The sequence below is a fragment of the Camellia sinensis genome, chromosome 8 (genome assembly GCF_055761805.1).
Source record: "Camellia sinensis isolate YWXY chromosome 8, ASM5576180v1, whole genome shotgun sequence".
NCBI lineage: Eukaryota > Viridiplantae > Streptophyta > Magnoliopsida > Ericales > Theaceae > Camellia > Camellia sinensis.
In genome coordinates, this window is record NC_138968.1 from 72,388,017 (window position 1) to 72,415,596 (window position 27,580).

Genomic DNA, 27,580 nt, shown 5'->3' on the forward strand with positions numbered 1-27,580 from the left:
GTGGAACTCTACCTATTTGATGTTAGAGGCCGCCGAAAAGTATGAGAAGGCTTTTAACCGATTGAAGTTAGTGGATTCCAACTTTGAACCTTATTTTAAGGATGTTGATGGTGGCATAAGAAGAAGTCCGAATGAGTTGGATTGGAAAAAGTGTAGAATTTTTTTGAGGTTTCTAAAATTATTTTATGTTGCAACCAAGAAATTTTCGGGGTCTCTCTTTGTTACTTCCAATGCTTTTTACAAAGAGATGTTTGTTATTGAAAACAAAATTAACCAATTAATTTTGGAGGAGGATGATATTTTGAGCACAATGGCAAAGACTATGAAGCTAAAGTTTAGCAAGTATTGGGGAGATGGAAGCAAAATCAATTTGTTGTTGTATGTTGCGGTGGTTCTTGATCCTACCAAAAAAATGGCATACTTAGAGTTTTGTTTTTTCCAATTTGTTTCTTGGAGATAATAGGAAGGTGGAAGAGATGGTAGACAAGGTTAAGAGTTGCTTGAATCGTTTGTATAGCCATTATGTCACATTTTATCCTTCAAATGAGAAATTTCCAAGTGTGAGTGAAGTTGTGAATATGGTGGAAGATGATGATGATGATGATCCCTATTCTTTAGTTGACTCCCAATTTAATTCCTATTTGGAGGGGCGATGCACTAGTGGATCTAAGTTGGAATTGGAACAATATTTATCCGAGGTTCAATATTTTGCAAAGAATCAAACATTTGAGATTTTAGATTATTGGAAGTTGAATGCAACCAAATATAAGGTGTTATCACAACTTGCTAGGGATGTGTTGGCCATGCCTATTTCTACCGTTGCATCGGAGTCGGCTTTTAGTACGGGAGGACGTATTCTTGACCCATTTCGTAGTTCACTCTCGCCTTTTATGGGTTGAAGCTCTTGTATGTACTCAAAATTGGCTTCGGAGCAACCTTCCAATTTCTCTTCGAAAGGCGATGGATGATGTGGAAGAATTTGAGCAATATGACTCGGGTAAATGAGAATTTATTTATCTTTATTTTAATTTGTATTATTATTCATTTTCTAATGTAAGTTTTATTAATCTTCTCTTCTTGACTTCTAATTAGGTACTTTGGAGTCAAGCTCATCTTCAACTTCAACCTATAATGTTGATGCTATAATTGATGTCTAATATCCATTTACTCATTGGTAATTTTTTCATATCAACACATTTTCTTACTATATTGAGATGCAATATATAGACATTTGTTTATTTTTTCATTTCTTACTATCTATAATTGAAGATTAAAGTTTATATTTTTTCAATTTGTTTGTGTAAGGTTCATCAACCAAATGCATGGAATTAGAATTGAAATTTGCGAAAGTTGAATTGGATGTGATTCATGAAGATGAAGTTTGATATCTTAGAAGTGTTTTAATTTTATTTCATGGGTTTGTATTGAATGAAGTTTAAGTTTGACAACAATTTTTTTTTTTTTAATTGCGTTTTGGTTTTGGATGAATGTAACTTAATGAATTTTTTTTTTTTTTTTTTGCATTTTGGATGAATGTAAGTTAATGAAGAATTACTCTTCTTTTTTTTTTTTTTTTGGGAGGTTAGGAATAATGAATGTTGAATTTTTAATGTAAGATTGGAATGATGAATGTTGAATTTTTAATGTAAGATTTTCTTATTTGGATTATGAATGATGAATGTAGGATAGGATGAATGTAAGTTAATGATAGAATGTAGATTTTGAATGATTTGTTTAGGTTACGAATTGAATTTGTTGTGTTTTTTTATTTTATAAATTTTAGTTTATTAATTATTAATGTTGGAGCATTTTAGAAAATATGAGAAAAAAGGTTTAAAATAAAGATTGACAAAATAGGGGGAAAAAAAGGTTTAAAAATAATTTTTTGAAAAAAAAGTTCAATCCGCAAACCGCCCGCAACCGCCCGCACAACCGCGAACCCTATCCGCACAAACCGCAAACCGCATTGCGGGCAGTTGCGGGTTGATTTTTTCCCAAACCGCATAGATGCGGGCGGGTCCAAACCGAACCGCAAACTGTCCTAAACCAAACCGCGGACACCCCTAATGCTACTTCACTTCTCTAACTAACTCGATGAATTTTTTAGGGTAAATTAAAAAAATATTTATAAGATTTGTTTAAAATATAAATTATTTTTTATGATTTAAAAAATTATAAATACTTTTTATTAGAATTTTTATTCATAATTAATTAAAAAAAATAAAATTCATAATTACTCTCCCATATAATAATAAAATTATTTAAATTATTAATTGAAATATATTTTTAACATCATTAAAAACTGTTAATTGACTTAATGATTTATTAATAAAATAAACGATTTGTTATAAAATTAGAAACTTCAAAAGGTGGAATGTAATTTTCAAAACCATAGTGAGTGATTCGTATTTTAATCAAATTTTATAAGTGTATTTTTAATTTACCCATATTATTATTATATAGATTCATACATTGCGATATATAAAAAAAAAATTACAATTGTAAAAAAAATTATAAATCATACCAAAATTATTTTTAAAATATTCAATCAAATAAATTTTCAAACTGTTTTAAAAAAAAATTATCTTCCAAAATTGGTTTCTTCCACAATAGTCATATTTAATTGTTTTTTTTTCCTCACCTTTCGAATAATGAGAGGTAAAAGACGTTTTGAAATTGAGCAATTTCAACATTTATCAATTTTACCGGCTAATTAGACGCCGGCGGCTGACGTGGTATGCGTATGTGCGCAAACACGTCATGATTAATAGTATCTAAAAAATTACTAAAATTCTGTATTATTAAAAATACATGCATCCAAGTATTATTAAATGACCAAGTATCATTATTTTGTTTGACAATCAATCAAATTTGTTCTCTTACGTTTTTAATAATAAGTATCATAGAATTATTCAAGAAAGTTTTTATGTTTCTAGATATGGCCAAAAAAAAAAAAAAAAGAAAATTACACTAATAGTCCTTACATTTACTTCTTGTGTCATTTTGATCCCTACATTTTCAATTAGCTCAATTTAGATCAATTGATAACGGTGTTTGTGTTTTTGATAAAAAATTATCATTAAATTGATTGAAATTAATTCATTGAGTTGAACAAATTTATAATTTTACCTTAAAAGATATGACATATGGCACTCATGTAAATATTTTTCATTAAAAAATATTAACAATTGTAAGCAATTAGATTAAATTGAGACAAAATTATAAATATATAGTCAAAATTGAGCTAATTAAAATTATAGAAGCAAAAATAACACAAAGACCAAAATACACGACTATCAACGTAATTTGTTCAAAAATTTATTATTCATAAGGTATTACAGTATATTATTTTAAACATATGGCCAAATAGGTCGTCCTTAGCCTCCATATTTATGTAAAAATTAAACAATAAGGTGTAGAAAAGCACTTGTGTGTTATTTAATCAATAACATTCAGGTCATAAATTCATTTCTTAATAAGTTTTAATATTTTTAGATTAAAAGGATACAATTTGTTCAAAAGGACAATTATCAGTTAAAATCAACCTATCTGTCTATTTATTAAAATCACTCAATATCTTGAAATTACCTAATTTGTCTATTTATTGAAATTCACCAAGCTTATATTCCTATCTGTTGAAATTCACCAAACTATTTATTTGTTAAAATATGGCATATGTCACTCATTCAACACCCTATTTATTGAATAGTACGCATTTCTCTATCTCATTACCATCACCTGCTGCCGCTAGTCACCGTAGCTGCCAACAACTTTCCCAGCGTCGACGAAAATTTTCAGCGATTTTTTCAGTACTATTCCGGCTTGTTCTTATCACCAAATAAGATTTTACTTAAAATCTAATGCCTTGTACCATTTTTAAATTGAATTTTTCACTAATTTTCTCATAGGATTGTTGGTGGTGTTTGTAGTAGTAGTAGTTCCATCCCATCCTATGTGTGTAATCTCCATCTCCATTTCCGTTTATTCCTTGTAAACTTGATCTGAAAATTCTTTATTTGTATACGCAGTTCAAAGTTTGGGGGTTTCACTCAAGTGAGACATTTTTTGTGAGACATGTCTTGTTTATTAGGAAATGGTTTATGTATATCATTTTCACTGTTGATAATGGGTTTTCACTATTAAATGAAAACAAATCTTTTGGCAATTAAATATTTGGTAATCATAAAAAATAAGACTTTAGGCGACTAATGATTTAGTAGCCAAAAAATTAAAAATAAAAAATAAATAAATAAAACACTTTTGGTGACAAAATATTTAGTAGCCAAAACAAAAATATTATACCTTCACTACTAAAGAAAGGGTCTTTTGAGTCGGTTTTTTGAGTCGGAAAATTTTACCGTCGCAAAAGGTAGCCTTTTTGAGACGGCACCGAGTTACCGACTCAAATACCAAACCTTTAGTGTCGGCACCGTTGGCCGACACAAAAAATTAATATTTGATAGTATTATTTGAGTCGGTTGAATTTACCGACGCAAAAGATAGACCTTTTGAGTCGGCATAGACCTTTTGCGTCGGTAAATTTGTGCTGACGCAAAAAATTAGACCTTTTGAGTCGGCATAGACCTTTTGCGTCGGCAAATTTGTGCCGACGCAAAAAATTAGACCTTTTTGTGTCGGCAACTGATGCCGTAGCAAAAAAAAATATTTATAACCAAGATATATATTTATTTACTTGATTATATTTAATAAATATATTTATTTATACATATACTTTTATATTAATATTGAGTGTATATACTATAAATAATATATATCTCGTTTAATATCTAAAAGAGGTGTGGTGGTGAAGTGGGTGTAGTGCGTTGACCTTGGGTCAACTTGTCCAAATGGGTGTGTGTTCGAACCTTGGGAGCCTCAGTGAGAAAATTATGAGTTAAATTTTTTAAAACATTTAACCACTTTTTGAGTCGGCAATCTACCGTCTCAAAAAATTAAAACTTTTTGCGTCGGCAGATTGCCGACTCAAAAACTTTTTGCGACCCCATCATTTTCGTCGCTTGAGTTGCCGTCGAAACGCCGTCGCAAAAAGTTTTTGCGTTGGCAAATCCGCTATTTGCGACGGCAAGCTGCCGACTCAAAAGCCCTGCTTTTTAGTAGTGCTTAGGCCACTAAAAATTTAGTAGCTAAACAATTTATGTTTTTGACGACACAAAATGTTAGTTGTTGAAAACGTCATGTTAAATTTAATTGAAAGCTTTTGGCGACTAAAAAATTAGTCGACAATTGTGAATTTTCAGTGACTAAATCTTTTTTAGTCACCAATTACCTTTCCCGACAATCATTCAACAACAAAGCTTATGACCAAAAAATATAGTTTGCAAAAGGTTTGGACGACTAAAATGTGACTTTTGGCGACTAAAAATTTAGTTGCCAAAAGTGACATTTGTTGTAGTGAGTAAATGTTAAGATAGATGTTTGTTGAATTATTATCCATGTTTGCAGATAGATTGGATTATTATCCATGTTTATAGAAGATAGATTGGATTGCTATCCAACAAAAAAAAATAATTTATGTTGATAGGTTTTTATTATGTTAAAAATTTGTAAAAATATAAATTATCAAACCGATTCACATCTATCAGTCAATTTGGCAGACGATTACGAATTAATTTTTTCTAATTTAACTAGTTTTGGACGAATAACGTATTAAAAGTTTGGAAGGCCCAACCAATCCGCCAATACACTTACTAGTTGATAATTTTCAAAATTATCGGGTGCCTCATGGAAATCAGGTGACTACGTCATAAACCAACCATTAATTGCCAGAGTCTTTCTACTGTTCTTTCAATCACCAATCTCGTTCTAGTTCGGTCCAGAGGCCCTGAATAACTTCTCTAGCAATAGAGTAGTGGAGGTTATTGGCCAGTTTTGAAGCAATGCTTCAAAAATATGTATATATATATATATATATAATATAATAAAGGTAAGGGTAAATTATAACTTAACCCCTTGTGGTTTACCCAAAAAATACGAAGCCCCCCTATAGTTTCATTTGTAACACTTAAACCCCTATACTTCATACCAAAGTACAATTTTGGACGGATGTAACAGAAATTGTAAAAAGTCTAAATTACCCTAATTTATTTCTCGAATTTTCTTCTTAATGCCATTATAAACCACCAATCAACAAATTGTACAGCCCGTTTGGTCTTGATAGTGGTGAACCCAAGCATGGATAAGTTAACATGTGTACTTGAGGAGAAGGATAAATGGTAAATCCAAGCTTTGAATTCTTCTCTCTCTCTCTCTCTCTCTCTCTCTCTCTATATATATATATATATATATCTTCTCTCTCACCGCGACCACCATCATCACCACCATTGCCCAGCTTTGTCAAAACCAAGAACCACCATTTACAAAGTGCTATAGATGAAGCAAGAGAAGAGAGTGGATGATGAAAAAGAAAGAAATAGATTTGGAGATATTTTTTTGAAATGTGTGAAATTTTTGGACAACTTTCGGTATGTCGAAACCACCCATTTCAGGAAGAAGTGAAAAAACGAGGTAGCGTAGAATGAATTATACAGCAAGGTGAGGAGATTGGTGAAAGAACGAGATAAAATCGTTAAGAATTGAGAAAGTTATGGAGTCCGAAAGATGGGCCAAAGAAATATAAAAAATGGGAAGAAAAAGTGGGTTTGATTGGTATGAATCCCATCAATGCTATTTCAAAAATCTAAATGTTTACACATATTAATTGTTTGATTTCATGGGTTGGGTTTGTTACTAATTTGAATTATAAGAAGAAAAGTGGGTTTGGATTATTTTTAGAGAGAGAAGTTGTGGTGGTGATTTTGAGTGGTGGTTTTGCATGGAATAAGAAGTTGGTTGTGGATAATTTTTAGAGAGAGAAGCTGTGGTGGTGATTTTGAGTGGTGGTTTTGCATGGAATAAGAAGTTGGTTGTGGTTTTGCATGGAATATGATGGTTGTGATGTTGGTTGGTTGTGATTTTGCATGGAAGGTGATGGTGGTGAGATGAGAGGGGAAACAAAAGGTGATGGTGGTGGTTTTGCATGGAAGATTATGGTGTTGTATATTTATATAATAAGAGAGAGAGAGAGAGAGAGAGAGAGAGAGAGAGAGAGAACTTGAGGTAAATGAAACAAACCAAGGGATATTAATGCTTGAGGTAAATGAAACCAATGCTCAAAGGATGTTAATGCTTGAAGTAAATGAAACCCATGCTCAAACACTGAATTTCGTTTGGGGATAAAGATGTTAATGTTTTGCCAAGAGTGTAATCCATGTTTTATTGCAGTACACCATTTTGTATATATATATATATATGGCAATAAGGGTATCTTGGTCATTTGCCATATGTTTTTGGGTGGAAAAAACTGTTCCACTCTCCATTCATGGTCGTGTAGCACACGTTCTGTTTAAACAAACAGTTCCGTCGAAAATTGCACTTTAGTATGAAGTATAGAGAGTTTAAGTGTTATAAATGAAACTATAGGGGGGCTTCGTGTTTTTTAGGCAAACCACAGGAGGTTAAATTATAATTTACCCTAAAGGTAAATTACAAACATATCTTCTGAGGTTTATTTAAATTACAAATTAATTTCTGTAATTTTAAAAATTACATTATGCCTCCTAAGGTTTCTAATTTCGTAACAATTAGGTTCTTTTATTAGTAACTCATCAAGTTAATTAATAATTTTTAATAATGCTAAAATTTTATTTCAATTAATAATTCAGATAATTTTATTATTGTATAGGTGAACAGTTAGAAATTTCACTTTTTCAATTAATTCTGTTAAATAAAAAATTTTGATAGGAAGGTATTTGTAATTTTTTAAACCATAAAGGGCAATTCGTATTTTAAACAAATTTTAAGTGATTATTTATAATTTACACTAATAATAAAATAAAAATAAAAATAAAAATAGTGACCCAAGAGTTTTATCAAATTTTTTTCATATAAGTATATGATAAAAAAATTAATAAACTCCTGAAATTTCTAACATTATATCCTTCACAAATTACACTCCACATAAACTAACTATGATTAACAAAACAGCACTAGAGAAAAACAAAAAAAAATTAAGTGATTGTTTGGATACAACAATAACCGAGCACAGGCTTGTTTAAGAAGTTAAGTTAAAATAATAAATACTGATAAAATAAATTAAAATAATTAATATAATAAAATGTCACATTAACATTATAATTATTTTATTTTTTCTCTTACAATCATCAAATCAATTAAAAAAAACCAAATAAAAAAACCAACTATCATTCTGAATATAACTTTTTTTAATCAAGTTAAAACAATTAAAAAAAATTAATAACAAAATAAAAAACTAATTGAAATAGCCTATTTCTAAAGGAAAAATTATTCAATAATTTCACAATACCATATTCCAAGTCAATTATCAATTACTTAGCTCTTTATTCCTTTCATGCAATCAAAACATAGCATTTGTCTATATTCTGGAAATACTAAGAGAAACAACTGCACAAACGGAAGAGAAACAACAACAGCATTCTTTCTTTCACACCAGACCAGACCAAACATGTTTCGTTGTTCAGAGAAATCAACGAAAAAAGTTCTGGGTGTGGCGTTCATAGGTTTGAAACTCGACAAAACATTCATATTCAAGAGGATTGGCAGAGAGATAAAACTCGACACTGTCACCAACCTTGAGACAATGTTGAGTTATAAATTTCTTCCAATTCTTCACCAAGAAACCTCTACCATCTCTCCTTGATCCACGACGAAACCTCCAATTCCTTCCAGTTTGATCTCGTACTCGCATAACCATCTCGGCTTTACCATTGGATCCCTCGACCTCGTACATGGGTAAATCAAGTGCAATCCTCCGAGGTATCTCCAAGCAGGTTCTAACATCTGAAGGTGATAGTTTCTTTCTAAACAAAGGCTTCTCCATTCTCCAATACCTAAAATAATAATAATAATAATAATAATAATAATAATAATAATAATAATAATATCAGAATAAACAAGAAAAATATTGTTGATTAAGGCTTATTTTGAGAAGTCACTATTTTAGTTAAAAATCCTTATAAAGAAATTAATTATTCCTTTTACTTTTTTAAAATTCATTTTGTAAAAAATTAAAAAATCATTAAAAAAAAGTTAATTTTCATTTGTCATTTAATGTGCCAAATTATTCATATATCATTTGTCATTTAATGTGTCAAATTATTTTTTCAAATCTTAATAAAAAGTATCAATTCCTAATATTATAATTAATAATTATTAAATTGAAATACCATGTAAATTTGTCAAAGATCATCAGATAAATTTTTTTCAATAAAAGATATTTTACCTGGGTGGGTGTCTCGCTTATAAAATTTTATTTTTCTAAAAAATGTTATTGCATTTTCTAGAAGTAGTAAAGCTAGGCAACATTGCAAACTACCATAGGTGCGGTTTAAAATATTCTAAATAAGTGTATTTTAATTTTTAACAAATAAGTAAAAAGGTAAAAAAGTAGAGAATGTTGTTAGAAAAATAAAGAGAAGATGTTGATTGATTTCATCTAAATAAGTGTATGTATATATATATATATATATATAAAAGTATACTTTTTTAGTTTTTTCCAAACATCTACTAAGGGTTCGTTTGAGATGTGAATTGACTTTTTGACTTTTTAATTATTTTAATTTAAGATTAAAAAATCTTATTAAAGATAGACTTTTTGACTTTTTTAATTTTTAAAAAAAATAAAATAAAATAATTATAAATTAAATATGATATTTTATTTTATTTAATTAAAATAACATATTTTCTCGCATAAAACTATTTTAATCCTAATCTTTTTCCTAAACGGGGCCTAAAAATGTTTCGTGTCACATACGGCTAATGCGATGGTTTGACACGTACTAAATAAAATAATGCATCACATGATTCAGTTTTGCTTACGTCAACGCGTACAGGTGCACCCCACAGAATCACCAATTAGTCCAAGATAGAAGATGGGTAATGCTAGGGGCACCAAATTTTCTACCAAACAAATGACCAAATGTCTCACATGGGTGTGGGGTCCGCAATTTTGTGGGCTCCACACCCATGTGAGACATTTGGTCATTTATTTGGTAGAAAATTTGGGACCTCTAACATTTTTCAAGATAGAATTCAAGTCAATAAGAATGTAATTCACATCTTTCATGTGTTATAAGAGTTGTCACCACCACTAACAACGAGTTAGAGGTCATGAAATTTTTTTTACGAAAATAATTATGAAAAATTTATGATTCTTAAATTATTTTGATTAATGTGTGATATTTTATTTTAGGTGTAATTCAAGAATTATGAAATTTTCATGATTATTTTTATAATTTTTTTTTATAATACTTAACATTACTGTTTGACTAATACATAACCTACATAAAATAATACAATTTTAACACTTAATTAGTTTCGGTTTCAGCCAAAAAAAAATTTGTGGCTTTAGTAATTATTTATTTAGCTGAGAAATGAAAAAAAATGAAATAATCCACTCAACTTTGTAACTAATAAAAAAGAACTTTTTAACATTTGTCAAAAATATCAAATTTTTTTTTTTCAAAAAAACAGTTATAAAAAAATTTCAAACCCAATTTAATTTTTGTATGACCAAGTTTTTTTTTTTTTTTTTTTTTTTTTTTTTTTTTTTTTTTTTTTACCCATAGTGACATCATTGGTTTACGTCACTATTGCACCATGGCCAATAACTGTGGAGCGTTAAGAAATTCGAAGAGTCGAGAAAGATATTTGAGTGATGACGGCACATGACCCGCACGGATTTTGTTGGTACGACGAAAGGACAATTATTCAATAATTTAAAATATAAATATATGATATTTTATACCATTATAATTAATAAAGAAGATAAATAGATGTTGGATTATATTAATTGATTGAGAAACATAAAAAAATATATATATTAAATGATAATTAGTTAAGAATATAAATACGTGATATTTTAAAAATATTTTATAATTTTTCCAAAAGCATATTCACATAGTTACATAAAATATTTTGGTACATTAGAATAAATTTCGTACAATATTTGAATATAGCTCAATTTGACTAACTATTTTTTTCTTAATTTCTAAATAAATGAATAGATTAGTGAAGAGTAAGGATTGGTTTGGGATGTCCTAAAAAAGTGTACTTTTTGACTTATTGGTGGGTTTGGGTTGGGTTTGGGTTGGGTTTGATGTGATGTGTTAGAGAGGTGATGTGATTTAAATAAGATGATGTGACTTAAATAAGATAGTGACTTTTTGACTTTTTGACTTATTTAGTACATGCCAAACTAGCCCTAAATGGTTTTGTAGACAATACTTTTTTAAATGGTTTAATTTTATAAGAGTTGACACTTTTCACGCTGTTTTGTCTCCTTCTATGTCCAAGTACAATTTTTGTACGAGTGGTGAATAATTATTTTTTAGGACTAAATTTTTTGTCTTAAATTTTGTTTTTTAAATTATATTGTTTTGTTCTTAAAAATATATTTATTAGTGACATTTTTTAAATTTTGTCACTAAAAATCTTATTTTTATTTTTTGAACCGACCTTTTAACGACTATCCTCACGACAATAAAAATTAGTTCCTAAATGTCTTTTACAACAAAATTTTTACTTTTAGGAATCAAAAAATTTGATCTCTAAAACTCTTATATGTTGTAATGTTAATTATTAAAATTGCTAAGTTTTACCATTAATTTGTAAAAAAATTTTTTGGACTTTCTACTTAATTGTAATTTCTCCTTTTACTTATTTGTTTATGTCATCGATCTGTTTAGCTATCTATGAAAAAATAAAAATTAAATTAATTAATTGTAAATATGAGAGAGAGAGAGAGAGAGAGAGAGAGGTGTGTTACTTGAAGGAAGGGGGATTGGAAGGCCACTCAGGCACATACTGGTCAAGAGGATTACAATGGAAGGCCACTCAGTGCCACCACCATATCAGCAGCACTCACGCCCATCTCACAGCTGCAGCTTCAGATCCAGCTCAGCTTCTGTTCCTATATCTGTCTGTTAGAGATGTTAGATATTTGTTAGAGTTAGATATTAGTTAGAAGATTGGTTACAAGTTTGTTAGACAAGTTGTTAGATAGTTAGACAGTTAGAATAATTGAACCATGTTTACTAACAGACGGATAGACCTCAATCTTGACATATACTCATGGGTATTTAGAGAGGGACCTCTTTTATTCTTTTATCATTCTCTAGCTTATTAGGATATAACCACTCAAATATTGCTAGAAAATAATCATCCAGGAGGAGAATATTTATAAATATAATACACTGCTTACTATTTAATACTAATATATCATAACCACACTTCAGAATGCATCTTCTACCCTCTACAGCTCCAACACCAAGTCTGCAGTGTAAACAATAGAACTAAGTGAGGTTAATTACGAAAATAGTTGGACCACTGTAATAATTATATCTACATTAGTGCCTTACATGCTACAAATTTTCAGGAGGACATGATATCTGAACCCATATATGACTTGTACTAATTAGAGAATGTAAGTGTGAAACTAGATTGGGGCCTCAAGTAGGATGGCTTCCCTTCATGCATATCGAGAAAATTTAGTTACATCTTCAGCAGCCAAATAGTGATAATAAATTCCAAGATCTACGGTCCATAGTCTAGTCTCTGTCACACTATAATCACCAGACTCTGGAATGTAGATTGGACTTTGGGATGGGAGATATATATGTACTTACAGCCTGCATCTGTTTTGATCCAGAATTCCCTGTTCGCATTTGAATCGCTTCCACTGAGTGTGACTTGGGGTGGGTTGGAGTGGCTCTTGAAGAGTCTAATGCTCTCTTGAGAGGGCTCTCTGAGGAAATATCATGATATCTTCGTCTGGGAGCATTCCATCTTCATTATTGTAAACCCCCCTCATAGGTGATGTTGTTCTTTATGTCATTTTTACGAGGCTTAAGAGATTTTCGTGCAGCCGTGGAGCTTTCAGGATGGACTTTCCTACGGAACATGTGGAGGATCTGTATGCAGTAATTTGTTGAATTAGGAAACCAATCAGAGAATACATAACCTGGACTTGCTAATGCATCCTGTAGGATTCAGATTCAGTGAAATACTCAGAAAAGCTTAGTGACAACCATCCGATTGGTTTATTGACACTTCACATTATGTTCTTTGTAATTGAATTACAGATGATATTGTGCTTGGAGCAATGGTAAGATGCTCGGGATGCCAAGCATGAGAACATGGGTTTCAATATGAGGGCAGCCACTTTGTGCATATTATATAGAAGATCAAGTCTGTATCCAGTCTATCCCTCCTAACATCCTCAATTATGGGGATTTTTTTTTTTTATCTTAATGGTACCAACAAAACCACGTCTAGGAGATGCAGTGCTGTGTGTGCTCATTTCAGAAGATTTAGTATCTAAGCCTATGTTAGGTAGACACTTCAAAATAAATCAAATATTTGTATGTGTCTGACACTTTCCATCGGATGCTTCTTACATATTTACATTTAACACTATCATTATATATATATATATATATATTGTTGTATAATTGATTTAAAATAAGTAAAATGCCTTTTTGACACTATATGTTTCCATTTTGTCTCACATAATATATTAAAAATAATATATAAAAAAATTGACCTTTTTTTGCCGAGTTTGCATACCTTAAATTTGAGATTTGTTGGGTCCGGCATTTTGATATGCATTGCACCCAAGTTCATGTAATAGAGGTCTAAACTAGAAGTACACATACCTTATGCAGTTTTGTCTCAGATGAAGCAGAGTCAACATTTCCCCCAGTCGATATGGTGCAGCTCCGAGAAGAACCATGAACCATTCTTTTCTTCAGTATCTTTTTCCTGGGGTGTATGGCTGATTTATCTGTCTCCTTTTCTGTCCATTTTTCTCCCCTCTCGCTTTTGTCTACATAATTTTCCTCTGCTATTTTTGTCCCCTGAAACAGCTCCCCAAGCGATGTTCTATGTTCCTTCTTTACCACTGTGGTTGTTTCTGGCAACTCAATTGCTGATCCAAACAGATAGCCCTGGAGTGGACAGATTGTTGTTCCATTCTCATTGGTCTCTGTGCCTTCCAATGGCTTTCCGCTAAGTGTAATGGTGCTACCATGGCTGCTTCTTCCAGTACTAACATAACTGTTTCTTCCAGTACTAACATGACTGTTTCTCCCAGATGAGTCATTGCAACCGTCTCCTTTAGCCCCTATCACCTTCTCCAACTCATCATTAATAAGCTTCAGTTCATTCTCTGTTACTTCTGTTTCTTTTTCAGTTATGTTCTCAACTGATGTGGCAAATGTTGGCGTTGATGGGTCTGTGATGACTGGGTCCGAACCAAGAGTACCTATGGTAAGGAAGCCATGGAAGAGCTCGGAAATCGCAACTGAAGATTCTTCTTCAAAGTCGTCTGCTTCTACTCTTGCTACTTCTAGGCTGGAAAATGATTTTTGCAGATGGTTGTCTCTTTGTGCTTTGCCTAAGGATTTAGTGCCAAAATTTGACTTTGGGTAATACTGTTGGTCATCCAGTGATGGCTTCCCTGAAAGACAAGTACAAGAAATCCCTGACAGAAGAAATGTTAAATAATTGGGATAATGGTGAGGTTAGTTGGGAGGGATGTCATGTAGGTTTGTGTTTTCAAATGCATCTCAAAAGAATTAATGGCATATTATGCTTTGCTGTTGTTTTAAATATTATGGATCATGACTCATGGGCTTGTTGATGCTTACCATTATCTCAATTTTCAGTACAGGAATCGGGGACATGTAGAAATAGCAATGGAGGAATATTGATTGGGAAAACAATTAGCATTATACTCAAAAGGGAATGTCAAGTGTAACAATCTTACAGTATGTAGTTCATTCAGTTGAACTTGAAGCTGTACTCCAGCTATAAATAAGCATGCAGCATGGAGAGTTGCTAAGTACACTGGTCTTATGCGGTTAATTATTTCCAGGTATGTAACAGCTACTTTGCTTTGAAGCTGTCTTTCCTAAACAACTCTTGACTTATCGAATTTCCAGTGATCTACTGATTATGCTACTAGATTATATTGGTCTTACCACAAATATTATAATGACTACTCATGATTATGTTTAATCTTGCACTTACAGTCTTACTCTAATATGTGCACCAATCTTTTCATTATTGCTTTAGCAAAGCGTTAGCAGAAAAATATGTAAGGGTATACATGACTTACCTACGCTAAAATCCTTCAGTGGTTCATTGGCCCGGAACTTGCGATGCATCCAACCAAGTAACTGCAATCAAGATATATGAAAATATGAACTCAGAAAATATTAAGAACAGTTTTCATCATCCAAATTTCAACATAAATTGGAGTTACGTTCATTTTTTTTATCTTTCTTCAGAGTGCTTGATTTAGATCACTTCGGCAGTAGGAGGAAGTGAGAAATGATGTGCTTTTCGTATTAAGGACTATGACTATTTAATGAATGTGACGCCAAAAATGTGTCCTGAAAGGCTCCAAGGACCTCAAATTAAGGCAGGTAGAGAGAAACATTGAGAAAGTTACAAGATTTGGTTGGCTATTTTGTGTCAAAATCGAATAATGTGGCCTAATGGGGAGTGGGGTCAGAGGACCCCATGAGCTCATGATTTTATCTGGCTGTGCACTTGTGAGGTTGGTCTCCTGGTTTAGTACATGGTTAGCGGTTTGGTCTGCACCTATCAGGACAGATGCCTTCTTATAGTTATGTCATTGGAATTTCCAATTTGAGTGGAGTCCAGAGCTATGTTAAATTGATTATTATCATGCTTTATTATAACATTCTTAGTTAGTTATGATATGGTAAATTGTAACATTACTAGATTGCTATAAAAACAATTTCATAGGCTTAACAAAATGTTATCCTTTGGTATTTTTAGTAACTTTTAACTATTTCATAGCATTCAAAAATTGTTATAATATATTTACGATAGCGTTCAACAATAACATTCGATAAATGTTATTAAAAATGATACACTTTTAATAACATGGGCAAACATAGCATTCCAACGAATGCTATTACTTACTTTTGATAGCATTCATCGAATGCTATAAAATGTGTTTTTTGTTATAGTGTGATGAAAAGAAAAATGTTTCTCATCCAATCCAATGTCTACAAGCAAACTGATCAATTGAACTTGTATCAATTTCAGTGTAAATATGTGCTTCCATTTAGATCATTATATTACCTATCCTGCAGAAGAAGGGAACTAGTCAACATCTTATATAAGAACTAGTTATCAAGTTCAAAAGTACTGTGGAATATGCTAACATACTCAAAAACTGAATTATGATAAGAGATCTGCAGTGGATGTTAGAACATAGAATAAGTACATAAAATGACTATACAGGAAAGATTACAGTTGTGTGGAAGGCTTCTACCATAAATAATATGGAAAATTGTCAAATGAGATCTGTAGTTCTCTACCATCAATAATGGGATCAAATAGGAAAATGCAAATAAATAAACAATGCTCAAATTCAAAGTGGACCCACCAAATCAAATCAATTGGTTCATGCAATTAGAAGAATATAGAAGTACCTCTTAATTTGTGCATGAGCAATTAATAAAACTTGTCTGGTTGAATAAAGTACAAAAGGAATTGCAAACAAGCAAAATGATCTAATTTTTTTTTCTTAAATAGACAAAAAGTAATTAAAAAAGACAACCAAACAATTCCTAAGTTAGGAAAGGCAAAAAGATAACATGGATAATTGTATACCTCAAGAACCATGATCACAAATTGCTGAATGCTCCCACTAATGCTAGAAGATACCAAATTACAAAATGTCTATCATAGGTGGGTTTGGGAAGATTCATTACTCATAAATACTTGAGTCAATAAGCCAACTATAATGAAACATTACTTATTAGAGAACACATAAAAAGCTTTCTGACATGGACAACACAATAAAATGAATAATATATTAGCATGACATAATATTCATTCTACTTTGCAGAAAATTTATACACAACTGAGATTAGAAGAAAAATATAACCAGAAAGGCCTTTCTTCCATATAAAATAAACAACAAAATTAAAACTCTCCCCAACTTCAACAACCATGTACTTTCTTTAATTTAAAGGGAAAAAGAAAAAAAGAAAAGACAAAAACAGAGCAACACTTTGTATCACATCCTTAAACCACATGCATTGTTCAACAGAAATTTATGGTATACAAAATCTTTAACAGCAGAAATTAATTACTAAGACTCTCTGTTGTTTATTAAAATTTTGATCAATGAAAACCACTTAAAATTCCACTCCAGTAAACCATATAGTAATAAAAATAACAAAATGACTCTTAACAACATATAGATAAAACCAAAAGAAAAAACAAAAGAAGAAGTTAAATGTTTTAAACCTGATCAGTCATGATCATCAAATGACCATATCTCAAAGTCTTCACACTGTCATACTATTTTCCATGCTGAAGTCCAAGAATCTGCTTGATGCTCTAAATTTCAGCATTCTCCATGATCTGTTTATGGCTTGCTTCCCTCACATTAAGCAATTTACCTCTCAACGGGAACACACCATAATAATTTCGACCCACAACAAAAATTCCTGCCATCTGTATATACTCAAATAATTTCCTCCTTCGCCAATTCTTCTAATATAGCACGTTGACGTTCATTTACGGCACTGTTAGAATAAAAGATGGAACACAAATGAGATTGCATTTTCCTAGTTCACTTGAAGCACACTGCTTTAAATTCCTTAATCAGAATTTTAAAACTGACTGGACCTGTCACCCATTACGCCCGATCCATAAATAAAAACTAAAATTATTAACCAAAACCCATTACCATTATAACAATTTCTAAACACCTGTATGGGACAATATTCTAGAAATTTTTCGAGGTACAAATGAACAATTCTGCATTATTATAACATTTGGTCTGAATAAAAAAAAAATTAGTAGAGTGAGAAAGTTTTTGAGACAATTACCTTGATTTTCTCATGTTTTATGGCCAAAAAAAAAAAAAAAAGCACTTTTGTAATCGGACTTCAGCATCTAAAACAAAAAAAAAAAAAACAAAAAAAAAAAAAGCAGCTTGAATCATCACTTGTCTAGACACAGTTTACATTGATGTTGTGAAAACAAGATGAAGAATGATTAATTTGTAAGTAGATCTTACATTTTTATTCTTTTAAACTATCACAATATTATTAGTAAATACATGAAAATTCTTAGTTATTCAATCCTTAGGCAGACAAGAAAAGAAAACTACCAATTAGATATACTTAGGGTTTGCCTCTCATAATAGTTTCAAAACCAATCTGATAAATTTTTTTCCCCCCCCCTAAATCAATACACGGAATTTCATCACATTTAAACCAAACCAAACCAAACCAAACCAAGCCTTAAGTCCCATCAATTTCATCATATTTAGATTTAGTTATCATCTGCAAATACAAAATAGAAAATAACAAAAAGTCAAAGCACTGTAAAATTTTGGTGGTGAATGGCCTATTCATCAACAATATTAGTAGGACATAACACAATACAATAAGCATTGCACAGAAGCAAAGTCAAAAGGACAAGCTAATGGCCACAAATTTTGCAGAGCAGGAAAAGTTGTAGAGCAAAAGAAATTGAAACATAATTTTAACCACAAAGAAGAAAAAAGTTTTCAAGCAACCCAACATCAGCTTCATGCTCTCCGCATTATCACCATTGCACCAAGCAATAGTCCCACTTTCCACATAATAAGTGCAGGTTGAAAATCAATAAAGCAAAGGGGGTACAAAACCATAAAGAAGTGAAGCACAAATAGCACTGTCCTACAGGAAATTGAACTATAAACCAGAGGATGGTTTTTCATAACGGTAGATGGAAAGTAGAATGGAAACAAAAACTAAAGTTCTAAGGGAGAATAATATATAATAGATTATGGTCATTATAGTTGGCAAACATATAAAGGAAATAAGACATACTTTACAAAGGGCTCTATATTCCTTCTGAAGGCGCTTTACACATGCTTTCTCTGCCATCTAGCAGCTTCCAATGGTAAGAAAACAGCAGATCAATTCCCTAGTTTAAGTCCCTTGGTAGTCCCTTGATTTTGTAATATGTTGACTGGAAAACATAAGAGTCATTCTACAACTTGAGAATTAATGTGTGAACTAAAAATTTCTAGAGCAGAAAAATCAAGTCATGAATCTAATCAATACTTAAACAGGACAGATACTAAAAGGGATAATTTCTATTGCAAATTTCTTTGTAAAACTATATCTTGTATAATGAATTATATCTCCATTCTCACTAATTTTTTTAAAAAAACTTGCATCAAAATGCATCAATGGGCAAAAAGTACATGTCTTTTTGGCCCTAGACTCCTTGTTTTTTTATTATCCTGTGTTGCTTCCTCTCCACCACCTCCACCAGACCATCTATCAGAGTTCTTCATATCAAAATCTGAATACTAGAAGAATCAAGCCAAATATAAGCATGGTCAAACACATAGACAGTTCGAAGCTTTATTATCCAATTCAAAGAAATTAGAAAAATATTACTTCTTCTAGATCAGTTTTTCAGATAGAAAACTTATCGTAGTCCATCAAAAATTCCAAGTCATTATTCATCCATCTTCTTTTGTTGAAATATGGTTATAGAAATACTCATATAATGAAGCCTTTTCAAAAAATTATGGTAGTCAATCAAAAATACTAATAGATGTTTTCTTTCCCTTCTCGTCCAAAAATTTCAAACAAATTTTTAAGGTCTCTTTCACACTTTCAGGACTTTAAAAATCATCCATTAACCAATGACATCAAGATCCATAACCCTCAAAACAATTTTAGGAGAAAGCCATTGCTACGCTATCACGCCTATGGGCTATTCCTTCAACTATACAAATGTGAACAAACTTTATGATCTCTTGGGCTTTCTGAACCACACTTCAAAATGAATGATGCAGCAAATTCTGCAAGTTTGTACTTTTAGAAGAAGCTTTAAGGGCAATGGTTAGTTTAAAAAGGAAATTTAAGCTCCTTTAAGCATAACCCCATCAACCTCCCATCTCCACCTAGATAAAATTAAATGTTTAAACCTTAATGCAGGTGATGGTAATCCTATGATTTAGGGATCTCATGCATATTTTATTTCCTCTCTCTGAAATTGACTTAAAGATTTCTTAAAGCTCCCCATCTTTAAAAAATAAAAATAAAGAAGGAAAAATGACAGTTTAAAGATGAGAGATCATTAGAAACAAGTGTGAGCACTTTTTGGGTTATGAAATTACATGCATTATTCCTTCACTGAAACAATATATACAGTTTTATCAGTTGCGACATGAAATGCCCATGGACTGAAATTCATGCACAACCACGCATTGTAATGCCATCCAAGAGAACTACCCAAGCAAAAAAAAAAAATAGAACTTGCATTTCAAATATGTGATGGGAAAACTAAAACTGTGTTGATCTTGCATAAAAGCCCACAGCAAAAAATGCCAACAGCTATATTCTCATAACATTTCAAGTATTTGTACAACCAACATGTATTGCAAGTACTAGAGGAACTAATTTCAAAATTTGATACGGTGCTACAGAGCACATAACTAAGCATGTGGTATTTACAACTAAACATAAAATAATATTTTATGGTATTTATATACAACATTTAATTAAGCATGTGGTTCATCAGTTGTGAGCATCAACGGTGAAGCTCAAGGGTTAAGAGAAATTCTAAATCAGATAACCAAAATCTTTACCTTTAGAATCAAACCCAGAACTAAGTTTCTCAATCAAATTGGCACACTTCAGTAACTAATATATACTCTTGAGATGGCCGCGCAAGGTGCACGATCTCATGCCCATTGCTGGTGCCCATTTTTTTTTAATATAAAAAAACCCATAATTTAAATAAATAAGGAACACAACTCTATTAAAATTGTTTTTTCATAACTGTTTGTTCTTATTATTACTAATATCTTAGTCGAATTCCTGACACAAGTTGGAAAAATATTAACAGTTTGATGCATATATAGAGGAAAGCGTTGAATTGTAGAAAATCACACACTTAATTCTAATATGAGAGTTCAACATAACCACACAAAAAACAAAAAAAATATATATAGATTCCTTTTTGGAAAGAAACCAAAAATCAAATAACATAAGCTGTTAGATTAACAAACAAATAAATACGAATCAGTAGGGTGAATGGGCATAGGGTCTAAATTTGTGTTCCCAGAAAATACTAATACCCTAGCAAATTATATATTAGTATACACGTTTTGAAACATGACACACTTCCATTCGACAACGGAAAATTTAGTGATCTCAAAAGTTTTATTTAGACCATTCTCTAAATGAAGAATGATCTGAATAAAAATGTAACAAATCTGATGCATAAGTTAAGAATATGCAACTCCATAATTAGATGTCAAAAACTACTCTAGGTTCAAAATCACACAATCCATCCTATTGTGTTAATCACTAAAATTACACAAAATTAACAACCAGCAAGGTTCAAAAGTCGTACCAATTTCGACACCGAGGCCTTGCATCCCAGAGACAAGGACGTTAGAGGTGAAGAGCCACCTCATAGTCTCGCGTCCGTACGCAGCTAACTGTCTGCTGTGCAGATCTTCATCGATATCCATCGGATTCCTATTACCAAAAGCCATATCCGGCAATACTCTAATACTAGCGCTGCTTAGGTTACTACTGCTACTATCGATAATGCTGCTATCACTCTTGTTACAGTCCTTGGGCATCGGATTAGCTTCGGTGGCTGTTGATTTTTCGGTGGAGGATTCCGATGAAGAGATGAAACAACCGACACTATGCTTCTTGAGCAAGTTTTCTCCGTCACTAGAGTCGCCTTCTTGAACAGGTCTCTTTCTAGGAAGCATAAAGTGCAACAAACTACTAAAATCCCCACAAAACCCCATCTATACGATCAAAAACAGAAATGAATTGAACAAATTAAGATCAAAACAGTGGTTATACACCAATCCAAAAGCGATCGGTGCTGTGACTACAAACCCTGACCCTAACCTCCTAAATAGTGTCATATTGAAATCGACTCGAGAGGAGAGTTGGGAAGAGAGGAAGATTGATCCAGAGAGAGAAAGGATGATTAAAAGAGAGGGATTAAAGAACTTACCGATTGGAGCTCTGGCGCGGAAAGGAATGGAATCTGAGAGAGAGAGATTGAGAGATTGACACAATAGTGTTTAGCTTTTGGTTTTGGCATTGATCGAACAGTGTTTTTACGTTTTTGACAGAATTTTTTTCAAGCGTGTTTTGTGGTCATTTGTAGAGAGAGAGTTCCATGTCAGGGATCAAGTTCCACCTGTTCATAGCTTCATCAAAAAATTCTCCATAGGTGAGTTCGCCATCTTCGTTTCGCCCACCAATCACATAGAACTTGTTGTCCATGTAACACCCTGAGAGAAAGACAGAGGGCGATGGCGATTTGCGGCGGTGGCGATGTGCGACGGATGTGAGCAACGGTGGTGAGGGACTTCGGTGAGCCAGAGAGAGTGGGCACCGATTGAGAGAAAGAACATAGAGAGGGAGAGGGCGGACCGAGACACAAAGAGCGAGATAGAGTCAAGGAGATTAGGGCTTTTTTTTATTTAATTTTTTTTTCTGCTTTCATGGTATTAAACGACGTCGTTTTAAAATTGGCGACCAAATTTATTTGTCGCAAAAAAATTTCAATTCTTGCCCCACTAAAAATCAAATTTCCCTCCCAAACTTTTGGCGACCAAAAGACCACATTAATTGCAGAAAAGGTACCTTCGCCGACAAACTATTTTAGTCGCCAAATCTCAATCAACGGCGACTAAAATATTAGTCGCTAAAAGTACAAATTTGGCGACTAATTTTTTTTGGTTGTTGAAAATATGTTTTTGGCGACCAAATTTTTGGTCGCCAAAAAATATGTGACTTTCCGCGACCAAATTTGTAGTTGGTCGGCAAAAGTATACCACTTTCTACGACCAACTCATTTTTTAGTCGCCAAAATATAACCTTCTGCGACCAATAATATTTGGTCGCCAAAAATAATGATCATTCGCGACTAATTAATATTTAGTCGCCAAATGTAATTTTTTTGTGACCAAAATTTTTTTGATCGGTAAAAGTGGTCGTAAAATGTGAGAATTCTTGTAGTGTGGCATCGCTAGAGATGAAGATGGGTTAGATATAGGGAGGATCTGTTAATTCAAATTTTTTTTGTAATATATATCTAATCTAATACTCCTATATTGAGTATGATTGTTGACAAAGTCTAGATTCTTCGTTGGACAATTTTGAATGAATTGTAGGGAGGTAGATTTTTCTATATATCTAATCATGCTCCTATATTGAGTATGATTGTGATTGGTCCTTTGCTTTTTTCTTTTTTTCCTTTTCTTTTTTTTTTTTTTTTTGTTTTTCTTTTTTGCACGTCCTTTTAATTTATTTTCTTTGATTTGATTATTCTTTTAATTTTTGGTGAGAGCAGCTTTAAGGGTGTGGTTTGAGATTATTATTTTTTTTTTGCCAAATCACAGATTGTACATGCTATTGCTCTTGTATACAGGTAGTCAAATTCTCAAGCATACATGTTGTTAAATTCTTTGGTCCTGTATTGTGTTATATTTTAGTTAAATTCTTTGGCCATATTATGCTATATTTTAGAATCAAAAAAATAAAAATAAATAAATAAAATGGTGTTTGTTGGAAAAACGCCTTTAAATGACATCATCATGACGTCATATGCTATTTTGTAACAGAAATGGTAGTAGGCGTCAAAATGCCACCTAATATTTTTAGCGACATTTTTTAAACGTTGTAAAGTTATTGTGACGGTTACATCAATGACAAAAATATTAAACGTTACTGTAATTGACAACGTTTTCCTGTAGTGAATGTTCTTTTGAGGACATTGGTGATTTGCTTTCTTTGTCACATGTTAGGAAGAAAACTAAACAACAGCATATTTCAACTGATTACATTTTTTTATTTGAAAAATTTTAGATAGGCTACAGCTTAAAGTTTTATTTTATATTTATTATAAAGATGTCCATGTCAGACTAAAATTTAGGTGTGGGGTAATGACCAAATCTCACATGATATACATTCACCTAGATTTTCAATTCACAATTAGGCCGTGCGATTCATGCATGACTGTGAATGATAGTCAATATAGTAAAGTAATAGATGGGTGATTTTATAATAAAAACCTAAACCTGTCATTTCAGACATTTTAAAAACTAAACTTTAAGAAAGATTTATGTCAATTTAACAATTTTATTAACCTCAAAGGAGGTTTAAATCATTTCAAAAATTAAAAAAAAAAAAAAAGTTTTTGCAATTCATTAAACTTCAAAAAAATTAATGTAACTTATCTTTAAAAATTTCATATTATTCTTGTATTAAGCACCATGCAAATCCCATATAGAAAAGGCAATGTTTCCGTCTTTAAATTATTATTATTATAATAATTGCGAGTAACTAGCTTTGAGACAATCACAAACATGACAGCTTAGTGGTTTTAAAACAATACTTCACATTATTTATAAGAAAATGGTATACAAACTTAAGGTGTGGTGAGGGGATGGTCAGAGGTTCGACCTGATAGAGTAATGACGAACCCTTTTAGTTATAATCTAACTATATTAACATATTAACACTATATCTTTGTAAAAAAAGAAAAAGTGAGATAATTGATGAATAATTAAAAAAGACATAAACAAAAAATTACCTTACATATTCTAATAGACTGCCATATTAATAAATTTTAAAAATCAATAGAATTTTTTAACAGTGTGCCACTTCTTTCCTAATAAAAAAAAAATCTTTTCTCGATCTAATAAAAAATAATAAATCTCATTATTTTAACTAATAAAAACCTAGTTAAGACATCCCATCAAAAGAATAATACGCACAAACAAAGAGTTTTGTCACGTTCTAAGCTCACTCACTCACATCGTCACTACGAATGACCCCATCAAAACAATTAATTAATTAATTAATTAAACTCACCACTGTCCCTATAAATACTAACCTCAGCTTACTTGCTTGCTCACTCAAATCTTTCAAAGCAAATCAAAGGTTAGAGTATGTAACTAATCTCTCTCTCTCTCTCTCTCTCTCTCTCTTATCAGTCAGTCAGCTTTTATATTTTGGCTTTAGTATACTGTCGGCCTTTTTTTTATCAATTGATTTATTGTTTGTTTTTTTAACGTGAGAACTCAAAACACATGTGTACCTTTTTTATTTCCCTTTTTGGATTAATTTTTGTTGTTATTCTCTGCAAATGCATTCATACTTTTAATTAATTAAAACGTCATTTTAATTTGATTAGGTCTTGGGAATGAGTTCAAGAATGTTCTTTTGCTTTGAGAAGGTACTCTCGATGTCAGATGCTACCAAAACCATCTTGGAGGTACCTCGTTCCGCAACTAATTTACCAGAAGAAAGCAAAGAAGTGATGGTTGTAAAGGATCAAACTGGAAGGAAATGGAAGTTTGAGGTGGCGATAAAGGATGATGAGAAGCAAAAAAGGTTGCAAGGCGAATGGAGCCAGTTTACTAAGGCTCATGGTCTCATGAAAGGTGTTATTGTCAAGTTTTATTTCAATCCCAATGAAAATTTATATTACGTGGAATTGAAAGGCCAACTGCTCAGGTCGGGTTTGAATTTCTTTTTCTTTTTGTCTTTATAGAAACTATTATTAATTTTTAAAAAATTTTGAACTTCAACTAAAAGTATTTTATTAAAATTTTAAAAATTTTATAAAGAAAAAAAATTTGAGCTGAAAGTATAAAGATAAGCTTGAAACATGAGTAAAATTGTTAGAGGGGTTAATTGACTTGAGGGGGTAGGGCCGGATATATAAGCCGACAATATAAATGATTGAAGTAGAAACAAGAAGCGCAGCGGAAGCAGAAGGGGCCCGAGGCCGCCGCCCGGCTTCTGCTTCCGACGGTGACGCCGCTGACGAAGTGCAAGCTGAGGCTGTTGAAGCTGGAGCGAATCAAGGACTATCTTTTGATGGAAGAAGAGTTCGTGACCAATCAGGAGAGATTGAAGCCCCAAGAGGAGAAGACTGAGGAGGATCGATCTAAGGTCGACGATCTGCGGGGCTCGCCGATGAGCGTTGGCAATCTCGAGGAGCTGATCGATGAGAATCACGCCATCGTGTCGTCGTCGGTGGGTCCGGAGTACTATGTCGGGATTTTTTCCGGAGTACTCTCTCTCTCTCTCTCTCTCTCTCTCTCTCTCTCTCTCTCTCTCTCTCTCTAAATTATTCTACATATTCTCCTTTCTTATCATCTACTACCTCTCTGTGAATGAGGCTACTACTACTTGTTTCTAAGTTAGAAAGTGGGTAATTTTGTAATATCAAATCTACCACGTCAATTGGTTTATATGTTTGCTCTATCTCTTTCACTCTAAACTCATATTGTCTTTTCTTTTCTTTTCTTTTTTGTTCGGATGAGTTTATGTTATTTTATGCACATATACAATACATTCAATTCTTTTTTTCTTTTTTTCTTTTTTTTTAAGAACATATATTTTGATTCATCATCACATCGTCTAATTTGTTCAGTGGTTGGAGAACTACTTCCAGAATAAGCTTTGAGAAGAAGGTTACTTGCTCTAAGAGAGCGCCGTATGAAGGTTTACGCATTCAGACTTCAAGAAGGCTAAAGATAAGGTCATGTTCAAGAAGAAAGAGGGGGTGCCAGAAGGACTCTATATGTGAAAAGACTCTGTTCTCTATGGATATGGGCATTTGTTTTGCTTGCTTTTAGACTTCCATTTCTGTGCTTCTATACTGTTGAATATTTAGCTATGAGATATATTGCCATCTCATGTGGGATGATGTGCATGTGCATCCAGAAAACAAAGTGTGCAATCCAAAGTGCAAGAGGTGCAACCAGAAAACACCTTTGGGAAGATAACATAGCAGTGGATGAATAAGCTTTGAGAAGAAGCTCTCCGAAGAAGATTTAACCGACATGAATATACCACTGATTCATGAGAACAACCAGCCCGTCATGGTTGTGTGGGATCAAAAAGATATGCAGTGGAGGTTTCAGATAGCAATAGGTGGTGATAATGGTAATAAAAAGATGTTGAATCGCGAAAAATGGATTCAATTTGTACCTCGTAATGAACTGGAGGCAGGAGAAACACTGAAGCTTCGTTACTCTCTCACTGAAGGAACATATTCTGCCGAATGTGAAGGCCCTAACCGCATCCCGACTCGTCAGTTCCTTTGATACGATGAAGAACTAAATGAGGGACCTGCAACAACAAGTTTCTTTCTCGTTTCAGTGAATGTGCTTGCAATAGATTTTGTTTCTGTGCCTGGTAACCTGTTATTATATATATATATATATATATATATCAGTGGATGTGCTTGCAATAGATTTTGTTTCGTTTGTATTATCATATCATGTGTCACCTCCAGATTTGCTAAGCTACGTTTCCTTTGTTTTATTGATATTTGTATGATTTGTATTTTCATTTCATCAATAAAACGATTTTTTTACTTATAAAAAATATATCATATCATGTGCGTTTTACATTAAAGAAATGATAAATGA

General features: G+C 32.1%; 1 protein-coding gene and 1 pseudogene across 2 annotated transcripts; one reads left to right on the plus strand and one right to left on the minus strand.

Moving 5' to 3' along the window:
* Window positions 1-11,946: 11,946 nt before the first annotated feature.
* LOC145796978 (protein LAZY 1-like) lies at window positions 11,947-22,696 on the minus strand (annotated as a pseudogene). The gene is made up of 6 exons (XR_014337836.1): window positions 22,138-22,696; window positions 21,511-21,922; window positions 18,963-19,104; window positions 15,212-15,272; window positions 13,749-14,575; window positions 11,947-13,004 (listed from the first exon to the last, which is right to left on the minus strand). The product of XR_014337836.1 is annotated as a protein LAZY 1-like (transcript).
* Window positions 22,697-25,318: 2,622 nt separating this feature from the next.
* LOC145796584 (uncharacterized) lies at window positions 25,319-27,285 on the plus strand. The gene is made up of 3 exons (XM_082881799.1): window positions 25,319-25,652; window positions 26,578-26,617; window positions 26,966-27,285. The coding sequence occupies exons 1-3, from the start codon at window positions 25,339-25,341 to the stop codon at window positions 27,251-27,253; spliced, it is 642 nt and encodes a 213-aa protein (XP_082737925.1). The 5' UTR covers window positions 25,319-25,338; the 3' UTR covers window positions 27,254-27,285.
* Window positions 27,286-27,580: the final 295 nt, after the last annotated feature.